This window comes from Ambystoma mexicanum, chromosome 6q, assembly GCF_040938575.1.
Source record: "Ambystoma mexicanum isolate Mex_15411 chromosome 6q, UKY_AmexF1_1, whole genome shotgun sequence".
Taxonomy (NCBI): Eukaryota; Metazoa; Chordata; class Amphibia; order Caudata; family Ambystomatidae; genus Ambystoma; species Ambystoma mexicanum.
The window spans coordinates 218,843,645-218,857,767 of record NC_090937.1 but is presented as its reverse complement, the minus strand read 5'-3'; the positions used below and the strand labels follow the sequence as shown (position 1 = coordinate 218,857,767).

Sequence of the window (14,123 nt, the reverse complement as noted above, 5' to 3'; positions counted from 1 at the left end):
CGGTAAATATGAGTCTGGCTGAGGGCAGGTGCCCAATACTTCGGTGCAATGGGCTCAGGGAAAGTTTGAGGTTGCGGTGGCACAGATAATCAGTTCTGCTTCAGTTAGGATGAGTTTCAGTCTGATGCCACCCACGAGTGGCCATGCACAAGGCTTGCGCTAAATCGTTTTTGTTTGCTGTGGAGTTCTTTGTGACCTTGTAGATGATGTGGGTATTAGTTGCACCATGTGAAGGCCGAGTTAGTGAATGAAATAAAGATTTGCAGAGGTAACATATGGTGAAACCGGATGTCCTTAGTATGTTCCTGCATCACAGGGACAATGGACCCTGGTTTCTTCTGTGTGGTATGTTATGGTGCCAAACTTGGTTATGAAACGAAGAACCCTATAAAGCATTACCAAGAAGGGGCAGAACTCAGTTTTAGGCAGGTGCAAGTCATGCAAAAGGCCACCTGTTGAACTTTTTTGGAGTGTCACCTTACTATCATTTGAGTGTCAATTGGTAAATTGAAATGTGCTGCATTTTTTTAGTTGATGCTAAAATGTTCAACCGAATGCTGCATGTTAATTATCTGGCACACGTTTTATATTGTTCCATTCCTTTGTCAGTATGCTGCACTTTTATTAAATATTAGGCAGGGTTCATTTTACACTGCAGTACTCCTAGTATGCATCTACCGTTCCCCCATCGCACGGCTACCGCCAGTGACTCAGTGGGCTGATTAATGATGCCTTGTGTGGGATCAACAATCACTGATTTGTGCAAAAGTACATTTGGCCAAAGAGCAGGGAAACCTCAGTATCATATAAAAGGTTTAAGGTGTCCACCAGCCCAATTTACCGCAAGCCAAAACAAATGTTTTTTTTTTTAATATATAATCTTGCCCTTTCTCCTCTTTGTGTTTCTACAAACTAACATGCTGGGTTATTCCTCAAAGAATTGTATGCATCTGTACAGTATTTGCGCCGGTGCTAATGTGGTTTGTGCATGTGAACAATTGTTTAACGCAAGAGAATATCCTGTTATCTAAAAAAAAAAAAGAAGATTGTTCTAACCTTACAATCATTTTCAATTATTTAAGATTTCATACAGAGTTTCCAGGACACCGCCATGGACCCATAGTGTAGGCATTTAATAAGGGGTTTATTATGCCATAAATAACATTAAGGAGTCTATTACCTGCAATTACAAATTAATATACCTCTTAACTGAGACACATTGTTGGAAGTGCATGAAGGGTGAGCAATGATACAGGTGACGTGAAGAAAGTGTGCTTCAACAAGTGAGTTTATTGTGTCTTAAGTCAGGGAAGGAGTTGGAGTAACGAACTACCGAGACAGCTATCCATAGTAATTTTTTCCTAACGAGACAGTGGGCCTCATTACGAGTTTGGAGGTAGCCATGCTGTTTTTACCTGCATGGCTACCCCCAAACTCGGGTCCGGGTCCTAAAAAATGGGAATTACCTTGGACCTTTGCGGACCAAGTAATTCCCATTTTTCGGGACTCAGACCCGGTACGTCCCCATTCCCATAGGGCTCAATGGGAATGGGGAGGATGATAGCAGCGGTACCGTTAATAAAGGTACCGCTGCTACCATCCTGGTCTGCTTGCCGGTGCCGGTATGCACACCTGGTCAGACCATACGTGCAGTCCGGCACCAGCGAGCAGAACTCGAAATGAAGCGGTGAGGCAACAACGGCACCTGTAGCACTAAGGGGAGTAGAGAGACACCATCAACATCCTCTCCCTCGCTTGAGGATACCCCATCCATACGGTTCCATGTGATAGAGTATCTGCAAAAAAACGGTGTCTGACAAAAGTGTAGCTAAAAAATGGCCATGGTTTGCAGGGACATTATCACATTGAACGTGCAGGGGACACCCCCACAGCCCCTAAAACTTTTTTTTTTTTCAAGGGGAGCAGGAGACACCCCCGCAACCTCTGCTCCACTTGACCCCATATATATGGTTACCATATATAAAGTCACCACAGGTTTTTCCCGGCAACCATATGTAGGGCAACCATATATATGGGGATAATATTACCAGATGCCGTCAATATCCATGCCCTAGAACAGACAATGACAAGCACATAAAGAGGACAAGGTCTGCCGGTGGAGTCCATGGTGAAAGCTCAGTCAAGACTGAAGTTCGACAGAGTGTGGGAAGGGACTGCCACATACAGCCTATCGGCCAACTGCTGTTTCTGCCAGGTAATATCCATCACTGTGGACTGCCGTTGTCCAGAATTTTGACCAATGATTGCAGCCACATTAATTATAAAAGAAAAGGTAGAGACCTTAGTAGACCTGTGCTATAAAGAAGACTTTGTTGTGTTGAATTCAGTCTGTTTAGGGAAGAAAAAAGAATTAAATATCTTTCTTAGTGCCTTACATATTCAGGGGCAATGTAATATTCACCAGAGACGTGAACATGTAATGGTTGTTCAATGCAATATGAATGATTTTCTATATAGTAAACCTGAATTTGAAAAGAAAACTGCTAATTGTTCTGCAGAAATACATATGCAATATGAAGATGGGCATGTGTTTTGTTAATGGCGTTCTTGTGATTAAGTATTTATCACATCTGCCAGAGACACCATATAACCTTTTCATTAAATGTTCAATATACACTCTATAATGAACATTGCAACTGAAATGCACTCCCTTTTATTTTATTTTGGATATTAGCTTCAGGTTGTTGTAATTCATGGTCTGAGGCAAGGGGATTTCAATCGCAATCCAATTTTCTGAGAAATTGGTCTGTGTGAAGAGATATCAGTATAGGAATCCCTCCAGAATGTTCTCTTTCCCCAAGATTATTTTCCTCACTCTATTTTCAATTGTGAGTTTAAGCTCACTCCATAAATTAGCTTTATTTATCTTAGACAAGAGCAGGCCACACTCAGTAGAAGTGAAACCCTATTGTTCGCAAGCATAAGGTTATGTGTTAACTATGCCAAACAGAAAAATGAAATCTTGGTATGGCCCCACTTCAAATAGAGAGCATTCCAAGTGAAGCATCTTTGTGTCGCAGCAACGTGGATGCAGTCAGTTGCTTGGTTCAACCACTAGGATCGCTTTTTTGGTAGATAACAAGTTTAAGCATTTCTACAGTATTTCTGTCTTGACCACAGTACAAACCTCGCTACGTTTTTTTTGTCTTTTTATGTGTTATTGTTCAAGGCGAGATGCTGTCTATCAGTGAATGTGTTGAGCTAGAACAGTAGGAAGGTGTCCTGGATTTGTCTTAGATTTCAACCCAAATACAATTTGGGAATTTAACCACCATTGCAGGAATCAATATGGACCCCTGAGGTTGGCAACATAAAGAGTATGTGTGTTTGATTATGATAACCACTGTTGCCCGCATTTTAATTTTGATACTGTTGTGGTTTCAGCATATTTGAGTTGTGCTGCTGTGTGGGTTGCACCATATATTAATTGCGATACTGTTAGGGGCATACAACCGTTGAATGTTGCTGGTGCAGGATTTCACCATATTTGAATGTTGCTGCTACAGGGTTTTACCACATTTGAATTGTGCTGCTGTGTGGGTTGCACCACATTTGAATTGTGATACTGTTAGGGGCATAACACTTATGAATTTTGCTACTGCAGGGTTGCACCATATTTGAATGTTGCTGCTGTGGAGTTGCACCACATTTGAGTTTTGCTAAATAGACCCTATTTTAATTTTGAAATTGCATGGTTGCACCACATTTAAATCATGCTCAATGCACTGCATTTGAACTCTGCTTCCACAAGTTTGCACCACTTTGGAAGTTTGATATTGCAGGGTTGCACCACATTTGAATATGCTACCGCAGGATTGCATCACTTTTTAATGTTGACATAGCATATAGTGTAAAGTTTCACTACTTTAGAACTTTGCTACTGTGAGATCTCACCACATTGGACCTGTGCTGCTGTGAGGCTCCACCACATCTGAATGTTGTACCCTGTCATATTCAGCTGGAATGTGAAAGCACAGGTACATCAAAGCATCTCAAGAAGGGAGAAAGCACAACTTCCTCCAGTCATGGGCTAATTTAAATGTCAAAGTCTCCATGGATATGCTTCCCTGTTGTGCTAATTCTGCTGGTGGCAGTGGATACTAACGAGAGAATTGAGGCAAGCCTGAAGGGGCTTGGTTGATGACTAAGTCAACAGGAAGGCGGGGCTAACACCCCCTTCGGTGTGCAATGTGTTAGCTTGAAGCTAGTTCCTACCTCTCTGTATGAAAGGTAGTGAATGGCCTGTCTGCGTTCAGCAGTTCCTGCAGGTGTCCCTGCGGAACAGACCCCCTTCAGAGGGATGAAGGATGTGATTTAGGGGCGACAGGAAGTCTGCTCCCATCACAAACTTCAAGAGAGACCTGCACTTTAATCAAGAGTCACAGAGGGCTCAGTTAACCAGAGAAACACTTTGCTCTGCAACAGACATGGAGATGGGTGGGACTTAGGTACATGTTGTCACCCCTTATCTGTCCTGTTGCAGAGCACTCTGGTCCTGACCTCATGTCTAACAGAAGATTGTTGGTAGGGGACCCAGGACAGGATAATTAAGGTAGGCTTACCCTGCACCAATCCCTGGGGCCAATTTGGCTTTAAAAGAGTGCTGAACCCCTCACTTAGCAGATCATCCAACGACTTTGAAAGGAGTAAGAAGACTCATTTGGATCTGAGCTGAAGGTACAGGCTACCTTACATCTTCCGCCAGTGAAGGAAGGCCAGGAGTTCTAAGAGGGAAGCAAGATCCCTCCCCAAAACATTTCCCAGTGAACAGAGCTAGATACCAGACTCAGAAGACCCATCCAGCAGCTCCAGAACCGATACTAAGCCAGCACACAGTGTGCACTGCTAGGTTCTGCCAGCTAGCTTCCTAGGTGGGAAGTGCCAGGGAGTCTCTGGACAAAGGACAAGGTTATTGCCTGCAAACACTCTCCGGAGCTTTGGGCTGTTCACCTTGAAAGGACGACACAAGCCCTGCAAAGAAGCTAGGAGGAGTGCCACACAAGCATCATCTAGCGTCAATCTTCTAAGGACATGTTCGAGACAGTGGAGCCCTTGAACAGCATCCAGCTGCACCACTGGCAGTTGTCATGCTGCAGTCACCAGAGCTGTCTGATCCGCCTCGACCAGCGCTCCAGATCCGCCAACCAGCACAGAGGCAATGATTCTTGGCCTCTAGCTGCTGCGCTGGCCAGTCTGCAGCCGTCCGTCCTGCCTGCCTGGCTTGCACATCTGCCTGCCACCTGATACCCGCGGCTGTCTCCTGCCATGAACTCTGTCTTAGGAGCTGCAAACTGCCCTGGAACGCCTCAACGCTTTCGAGCATCAAGAACTTAATAAGCACCAGGTACATTGTGGTTCTACCCCCTGTTCCTTCTCCAAAGGTCCTTCGAGACAATTCCAATCCTTTGTATTCAAATGTACTGGTTGCCCATGTATAAGATGTATGCGTGTCTCTGAGTATATTGTTGTGTGTAAGAATCAATGTGCTGAGTTTCATTTAGATAGACCCAAGCGTCGAAGCAAGCTGGTGCTGTGAACCTGATCTTACTCTTAATTCTATTCTTTTTTTACTTCTGATTTTGCTTCTTATTTTTCTACAAAACGTGTCATTCTTCGTGTTGTTTCTACTTCTTCCTCTTCTATGTCTTCTTCGTCCTCTTTTTCTTTGGTCTTGTCATCTTTTCTTCCAATCTCCATTTCTAATACTACATATCTTTGCTAGCCTATGCACCCCATGGTTGCTCCTTCAGATCTGATTCCTTCATCACTTATACCTATGCTTTATCCATCATGGGTATCTTATCTTACCTCTCTTTTCAATAATTTTCTACTTTTGTCTACTTTCCCTTCTTCATTTAAGCATGCTTTTTTCTAAGCATCTTGAAAAAGTCTTCTCTCGATCTTTCATTTCCTTCTAATTTTAGACCTATTTCTCTTCTCCCCTACCTATCTAAGCTTCCGGAATGTTTAGTTTATTCTCAAGTCTTTTCTTTTGTGTTTGATAACTCCATTCTTCCTATTTTTCAGTCTGGTTTCTGTTCTATGCACTCTACTGAAACTGCCCTTCTTTCAGTTGAACTGTGGATCATGCTTTACTTCTGTCATCTCTTTCTTCTTTTGGGTTTTTGGGTTCTGTTCTAGCCTGGTTTTGTTCTTACTTTTCTAACCGTACTTATTTGGTCTCTTGGGCTGGGAAATTTGGGGACACTGTGCCTTTTCTTCATGGCGATTCTCAAGGTTCCGTCTTGGGACCATTTCTTTTTCTCGGTTTACCTCTCCCTGCACCTCTATTATTTCTTCATTTGTAATGTCTCATCACTTCTATGCTGATGACACTCAGCTTTTTCTTTCCTTTTCTTCTTTTACTCCTGTCATCCAGGATACTTTGACATCTTATCTTTCAGCTATTAAATACTGGATGAAAGATCATGGTCTTGTTTGGAACTCTGCCAAAACTAAAGTTATTTTCTTTCCTGCAACTAAAATCCCTCCTCCATCAACCCCCACATCAATTTATTTTCCCCCTTCCTTGCTTCCTATTTTTTGTGCAGCCTGGTACCGTCCTTTACTTTTACACTGTGCTTTCCTTTTCTCATCATATTTCTATATTTTCTCGTTCATGTCGCTTCCATCTTTTTTTCAATCGTAAGGCTAGACCCTTTGTTACTCTAAGAGCAACTTCGGATCTTTTCTCTTTTTTTTCCCTGTTTATTTTATTGTTCTTGTACTGTTTTTGGACTTCGTTTTTCACGCTTGGCTCCTCTTAAATCTATCTTCAACTCTGTTTGTTTGTTCTGCTCTTTTTCACCCCATGATTCTATTTCTTTGTCATTGTTTTCATTTGGCTGGCTGTCTTTTCACTCGCCAATTTAATTGTAATTTTCTCTGTATGGTATTTAAATATCTCTATGGTCTTTCTCCTTCTTATCTCTCTTTTGTCTTTCTATCGTCCATCAAGCTCTTTGCTCTCTCAATCTCTTTTTCTCTTAACTGTTCCTCGTCCTCCCTGTGCTCAGTCTCGCTTTCCCTCTTTCACCTTACTTTCTCCCTTGCATTGGAACGCACTGCCTCTTTCTCTGCATTCTGTCTTCTTACTCAATGTTCTGTTTGTCTCTTAAAAATCTTCTTCTTCATTCTTAAACCCCTTTTTCTATTTTGACTTAATGATGCCGGACTAATTTAAATTGTACTGTAAAGTGATATTTGTACAGCGCTTTGGCTTAAAGCTCTTAATAAATGCAAAATCAAATACATATAAAACAAGGGGATACAGCAATCGAGTAAAAATAAATGGACACATTTACCTACTACTGGCATCTCACCATCCCCCTATTGGGATTTATTTGCATGCCCTGACTTGGTTATCACGATCACATGAAACTGCTCGAGTGGAAATCCACCTAAAGAAGAGAATTATGGAAAGCAAGATCCGAGGACTGATGCAAAATACTTTATGAATTCCACATCAGGCTGGAACATTTTCAGTGTATCGCTCCTCAAAACCTACCTCCAAAAATAGCCCCTTTAAGAGTACGTCCGGTGAGTAAAGCCATGGGGTCGATCGAGAGGCATGAACCTGTAGAAGTTACTCCAGTAATCACACAGGTTCCGTAGCCAGGTTGGGAGGACAGCAAGGCAGAAACCTGGTGGAGAAGAAAATCACAGAAGTGGTTACAGGGAATCATGCCCAAGTATTAAGTCCCATAGTAAGTGTACACATTGGGCCATTTCATTTCTTGTGAACGGTTCAACAAAGGAAGAAAGTGTGCCTCTTTCCTGGGTGGATGGCTTCCCTCAATTTCAGTGATGCGTACACTTCTCTAAACATACAGCACTGCATCCATTTTGCAAAGGCGGACTCTCAGAGTGTGCTTTCTTGAGAGTGGTATCACATAAACAACAACGCATCTACCAATAGCTTGACCAGGAAGCAAATTGTGACATTAATCTAGTGCAGTCAGGACAGACGAGTCTAAATAGTACATTCATAATATTGGATGTCATGTGGATGAAACAAGTGCATAGCGTGGAGCATATGAAACAATCCAGCATTTGATTATGAGATGGTTTAGGGTTCAAAAAGCTAAATTATTTCAAGAAATGGGAGATTTCGGGGTATAAGTCGCATCTATATCAGAAGTGTTAGGAGTAGGGACAGTACGAGGCAGAAAAAACAAGATTGTATCGAAATGTTTATGGATTAAGCAGAGTGTCTTTAGAACACCACACTTGAGGGGTGAAAATCACCAAGATTGAAGGTAAGCACTCCATACAAACCCCAAGAAGAAGAAGTTCACGGATGGCCAAGAAGAACCTGGACATTAGCAGATCTATTAACTTTCTGAAAGTACCCAATACCACTCCTTCACATTGGAACTAAAAAAACACATATACCATAAGCATTTGTAATGCTGGGACCAACTAGTTTACTGCCTCTCCTCTGAGATTCACAGATACATACGCACAAACACACACACACACCCACACACACAGACACACACATACACCCTCTCTCACACACACACACAGACAAAATTACTTCTGCTCTTAAGGAGTACAAAGATGGGTAGTGGCTAAACCATCTACTCAGCTGCCACACCTCTACAAACCAACAGTGAAACCCATCATAAAATTAAAACAGACACAGCTAAGAGATAGACCTCCATCGCCTTTTGTGGTAACATGGGGTGAGGGAATGCTATACTCTCTGAAGGAGGGTGAAGGTGATCCAATAGCAACCCAAACAGCTATAATGCAACAGTCCAAATAAAGAAATGTCAAATCAAGGTGGTATAAAAATGAATACTCTAATTAAACACACCAACACAAACCTGGGTATCACAGATCAGCCCTGGGGTGGCTGACCTCTTTCCTCCTGGACCGACCCTCACAGGTCCAACTTGGGTCCTTTCTCTCAACCATTTCTCTCTCTCTCTACAAGTGGCGTTCCCCAGGGCTCCAAAATCTCACCCTGGCTCTTCAATCTCTATGTGGCCCCTTTGGCCCACCTAATCTCTACCTTCTGCTACAACTTTCAGTGTTATGCGGATGACACACAACTCTCTTTCGGGCTCCCTACAGCCTCTTCCCCTCTCTCGTGCATTTCTGACTATCAGCGATTCAAGCTTGGTGCACCTCTAATGATCTGCCTTAATGCCAGTAAGACAGAGATCCTTCTCATCGGGACCCCTGCTCCCGCTTCCCCTCTCTCAATCTGGCCGCCTTCCTTGGTCCCTTTTCCTTCACTGTCCGGTGTGACAAAAAACCTTGGGCTTATCTTTCGACTCCACTCTCTCCCTCTCTCCTCACATCACAGACCTTTCCAAGAAGTCCCATTACCAGCTGCACATCCTCAAAGGCACTCTTCCTTTTCTCACTTTCCCCCAGAAGCTCACTGTCTCCAGAGCCATGGTTCTCTCTAGACTGGATTACTGCAACAGCCTCTTTCTCAATCTGGCTTCCTCTACTCTCCAACCTCTGCAACTAATCCAGAACAGGACTGCAAGACTTTTCCTTGGCCTCAAGCCCAGGGACAGCATCTCTCCAGCCCTGAAATCTCTCCACTGGATCCTGGTGGCTGCAAGGATCAAGTTGAAGACCCTCTGCAGCGTACACAAGGCTTTCTGGGGCCAGGGCCATCACTACATCCAACACTCTCTTCCTAAATACCTTCTTTCTCAATCCCTTCACTCCGCTGCCTCCAACTCTCTGGGGGTCAGATACTTCTCCAGGCATAGAGCGGGGGGTAGATCCCTTTCCTCTGCAGGTGCCTTACTCTGGAACAGCCTCCTTGCCCATATCAAACTAGAGCTGGACCACCTGAAGTTCCGGAAGCAGCTCAAGACTTTCCTTTTCTCTTCTACTTTCTTTCTCTCCCTCCCTGCTGACCTCCCTCCCTATCGGCCTGCTGCAATGTCTGGTTGCTTGGATACCCTCAGAGCCTCAAAAGATTTTTAAAAGTCATACCTTTTAGAGCAGACAGTTCTAGAAACATTGTTATTGGTCATCACATTTAGGAAAACTGCTTCTCCGAAAAATGGTGAGGGTCACCCCTTGTAGCAAATTGTCACGACCATTACCCCAGACCCCTACTTGCAAGTCCACTTGCCAGGTAAGGTCAGGGTTCGGGGCTCCATTAAGGCCTTCAAGGCCTTGCATCCACTCCCAAGACTCTCTTGGAGTCAGTCCTGGCAACACCAGGCTCTTATTCATTGTGGAGAACATGTTTGAAGGGGCACTACTTTTCATTGGGCCTGCAGTTAACATGGAGGCATTTGCATAGCTTGGTCCCTAAGAACTAAGCTATGCAGTAGTGTTTTGGGTTTGGTGGCCTGGTACTACTTTACCTGGACTACTTTGCTGGGAGGCTATTTAAACTACACCCAAGCAACAGAGCACGCTTTGTGTTACTTTGCAGACTGCAACGTAACGCTCACTGTGTCCTGTGATACCCGCGAGCCTCAGAGCAACGAGCCTGCAGAGGAGACAAAAGGAACATCATTAATAGAATCTTACCTGCAATCTCCATCCTGTCATCCGCTCTCCAGTGAACAGCTTCTTCTGGGCACCACATACCTACCGGAACGAAGCGACCTGAAAAGCAAAAGGAGAAAGACAACATTAGAAAAGGCATACTCCGGCATTGCTTAAGCCACGAACATCACAAGAAGCTTACCTGGCTTGTCACCTCCCGGCCGGCATCGTTCTGGAGTTCCACACCCACTGGAGAAGGACAGCGCGACCTGTAAGGAATAGAGGAGACACAGGCTAGCAAAGGCAAGAAAAAGCAGTGCAGCGCATAGCGCATTAGTTACTGCATTGCAGTGCACATCTCGCGGCATCATTTGCCGGCGGTACTCAAACCACCCAGCACGCCACGCCGAATCTCCTGCACGCCTAGGGAGAAAGAAAGGACATTATTAATCACAAAAGAAAGGCAGGCAAGAACAAACAGCGCTATGCAAAATCTGCTGCAAGAAGACCTACCTTAAAGACACTTGAACGGGCACGCGCCAGTGAAATAATTTGGTCGCCCACGCCCACTGAAGACTACGTGTTTTCAGGCTAGACTTCCTCCGAAGACACCATCCGGAAATCGGGGAGAAGGTTCCGGCAACCAACCAGGGCTGAGTGGCGTCCCCGTGGATACCAAGTGAGCATAACACAAATAAGCTCCTCGAAAAGTTGTGAAGGGTCATCCTTATAGTAAAGTAATTCCTGAAAAGTGCCTCATAGAAAAGAGGGAATATTTGGCTCATCATGATGAAACAGTTTTTGTGACACAACAAGAGATATTTAGAAATGAGATCAAGATTCTGACCAAAAAATTATGCTTTTTCCATGTTGGTGCCCACACCATCAGATATCCCCTTTTCCTTGGATTTTTCTAGTTCCCTTTATCCTCCTTATCCCCTTTACTTTATGTCAACTCTCACAGAGCTTCCAGAGTTTTGAGAATTATCAAATTAAGTGGTTGACAAGTGGCAACAGTTAGCAGCAGACCTCTTTGTCTTAGCGTGTTGGGGGTGAAAAATACCCATTAGCGCATTTGCTCCACAGACTTTTAACAGCGTCTGGAAAATAAGGCCCTTAGGTCTTTATGGCCCTGGGGATGATGTGTAGAGTGGACGTGCTCCACCCCCCCAGCTTTGATTCATAACCACGCCGGATCCGCCAAGCGGCTGCAAAGTGGTGGACAAGTGCAGCAGTTAGCAGTCTGCAGTTAAAATTAACATCAGAGAAATACCTTTCCGCAACCTCCGTTAAACGTGTCGGCTGGATTAACTTAAAAAGACCAAAAGTGTAAGTAGTAGTGGCGCTTCGCTGAGTCCTAGCGTAGTTGATGTTTACTTGGCCTTGAACTTGAATATGGTAAGACATTGAGTCTGAATGAGAAATAGTGGGAATCTTGACGCTAAGGCCTGAACCTTTGTTGGAGTTATTTTGCCCCCAAAGGCAGCCAGGCATATCAGGAGCTGCAGGGAGACTGCAGGGAACATCCCTTTGATCCCAGCGGCTGTGCGCCGGACGCCGAGTCGGACTAAGTGGCTGTCATTGAGACAATCTTTGGCCCCGTAAAATGTTAAATGCGCACGAAAAGGTTGGAAGAACGGATGGTTATAACCGGGTCAAACTACTTACAAACTGAGTCAGCGTCTGTGCACTGGCATGGCAGAAGATATAAAAGGACGGGGCAGTATAAAGGAGGAGGTGGAAGTCAGTACCTCTCTCGATACGGTCCAGAGATGGTATTTGGTGACGAGATGACTCATGATCTACCATGTGAGCCAGAGAATAGGCTCATAGTGGTCAGGCAGAAGTAAAAGAAAATGACACTTACTGATTACTTCTGCAAAGAGTCTTATTTATAAAGGATGACCTTATATTAAATAGGGCCAATGTACTCTTTTATTATACTGTATACTGGCGATCAAGGGAATAGAATGTAAAGACTTCAACTTTATTGAATTCCCGTAAGAGGATAGACTGGACAAAGGAGTAGTTTATGTGTCTACACATAGGAAGAAAAATCTACTGCTGCAGGAGGAAAGGCGACTACTTCCCATGGGCTTTGCCTGGTCTAATTATGATCCCTACGTTAAAAGCCCCAAGAGACCTAATGGGAGACCCTGCAATACCACATTTTAAAGAACAGCATTTAATGTGGAGCAAATCCCAAAGAAGTCATCACAAAGACAATATAATGGAGATCTGAGAACTCAAGGTCAGGGGGCCACAAAGTGACAACAAAAAAATCTTAGTTACTGCATTATAGTGGATAACACCTTACCACTGAAACAGAAAAAATATTGCAATGAAGAGAAGACGCCTGGAACCAAAGAAGTTAGTTGGGACTGGCTGGCAGGGGTGTTAGTTGCCGAGGACTTATCAGCATAGCGCTCAAACTCATCGGTGGAAAAGCATACGGAAAATCACTCTTTGGATGTAACATTAGCATCCTGGAATACGAGAGGCTTTGCTCACCTTTTTGGAAAAGGTGACCTACATTTCGAGGAGTATGACATAGTATGTTTCCAGGAGACAAGGCTGCGGGAACAACCATTACTGGAAGGATATTCAATTTACATATATCCGGCGGGCCTACTTCTAGCACTAAAACACAACCAAAACTTTAAAGTAATTTCTGAAAAATGTCCGTCTCCCCTGACCCAGGCATTGTTAATCTCTATAGGCCCTTGTGACCAAAATAATAAGAAGACAATTGTGATAATGAATTTGTGTTGGAATCTGGCATCTTCTGCAGCAGAGGGATTTGAAAGATCTGTTCGGGATTTAATCGAGGATGCTATGGGATCCTGGGCCAATTTGGATACCCTAATATGTAGGGATTTCAATATCCATTGTTTTGACGAAAAATCAAAGCTGATAAATGAACACACCATTGTAGTATCTCCACAAGTAACAAGAGGGTTATCTTGGAGGAGTGAACTAGCAGCCAAAAACATTCACATTGTCAACCACCATACTGAAGGGGATATCCGACCTGGAAGAGCGGGAAAGATTATTGACTATATATTTGCTTCTGAGATCTTACATGTCAACCTGTCTAACCTGCAAGTGTTGATGATGAATTCTAGTAACCATGGAATTTTAAGTGCAACATTTAAGGGGTGGCGGGCACCTAAGGAAACTAAGTGGCAGGATGAGCTCCTAGTGGCACCAGGAAGAACCAGACTGAAAGTTGAAGGTATCCTTTTGGAGTTTCTGCGAGGCAGTGTTCTAAAAGTGAACATCTCGCAGGGCAACAAAACCTTGCATCCTTCAGAGAACTCAGGGGCAGTGGTTGTCTGCCTTATTTTGTAAAATACCATGGTTTGAATGGGGAGGTAGACAAAAGCAAGAAAGATCTGAGAAGACTAATAAGAGAAACTCAAAGAGAAGACTCAAAAGATTCACTTATTATTCTAAAGAGACTAAAACAACAGTTCAAAAATTGGCTAAAATGCCACAAGTGGTCCATGCACCAATGGGACGCTCAAAATATGTTAACCATGTATTAACTAAAAACACTTCAGCAATGTGGAGGGTGTTTAATAACATATGCGTTCCGCAGGCTTCATTGATTTCAAATGCAGTGGCGG

General features: G+C 43.7%; 1 protein-coding gene across 1 annotated transcript in view; it reads right to left on the bottom strand.

Moving 5' to 3' along the window:
* LOC138515903 (alcohol dehydrogenase 1-like) overlaps positions 1-14,123 on the bottom strand; it is a 349,539-nt gene that overhangs the window by 42,439 nt on the left and 292,977 nt on the right. The window contains exon 7 of the mRNA XM_069630664.1: positions 7,529-7,664. Coding sequence (XP_069486765.1) covers positions 7,529-7,664 — 136 coding nt within the window. The remainder of the gene's footprint in view (positions 1-7,528; positions 7,665-14,123) is intronic.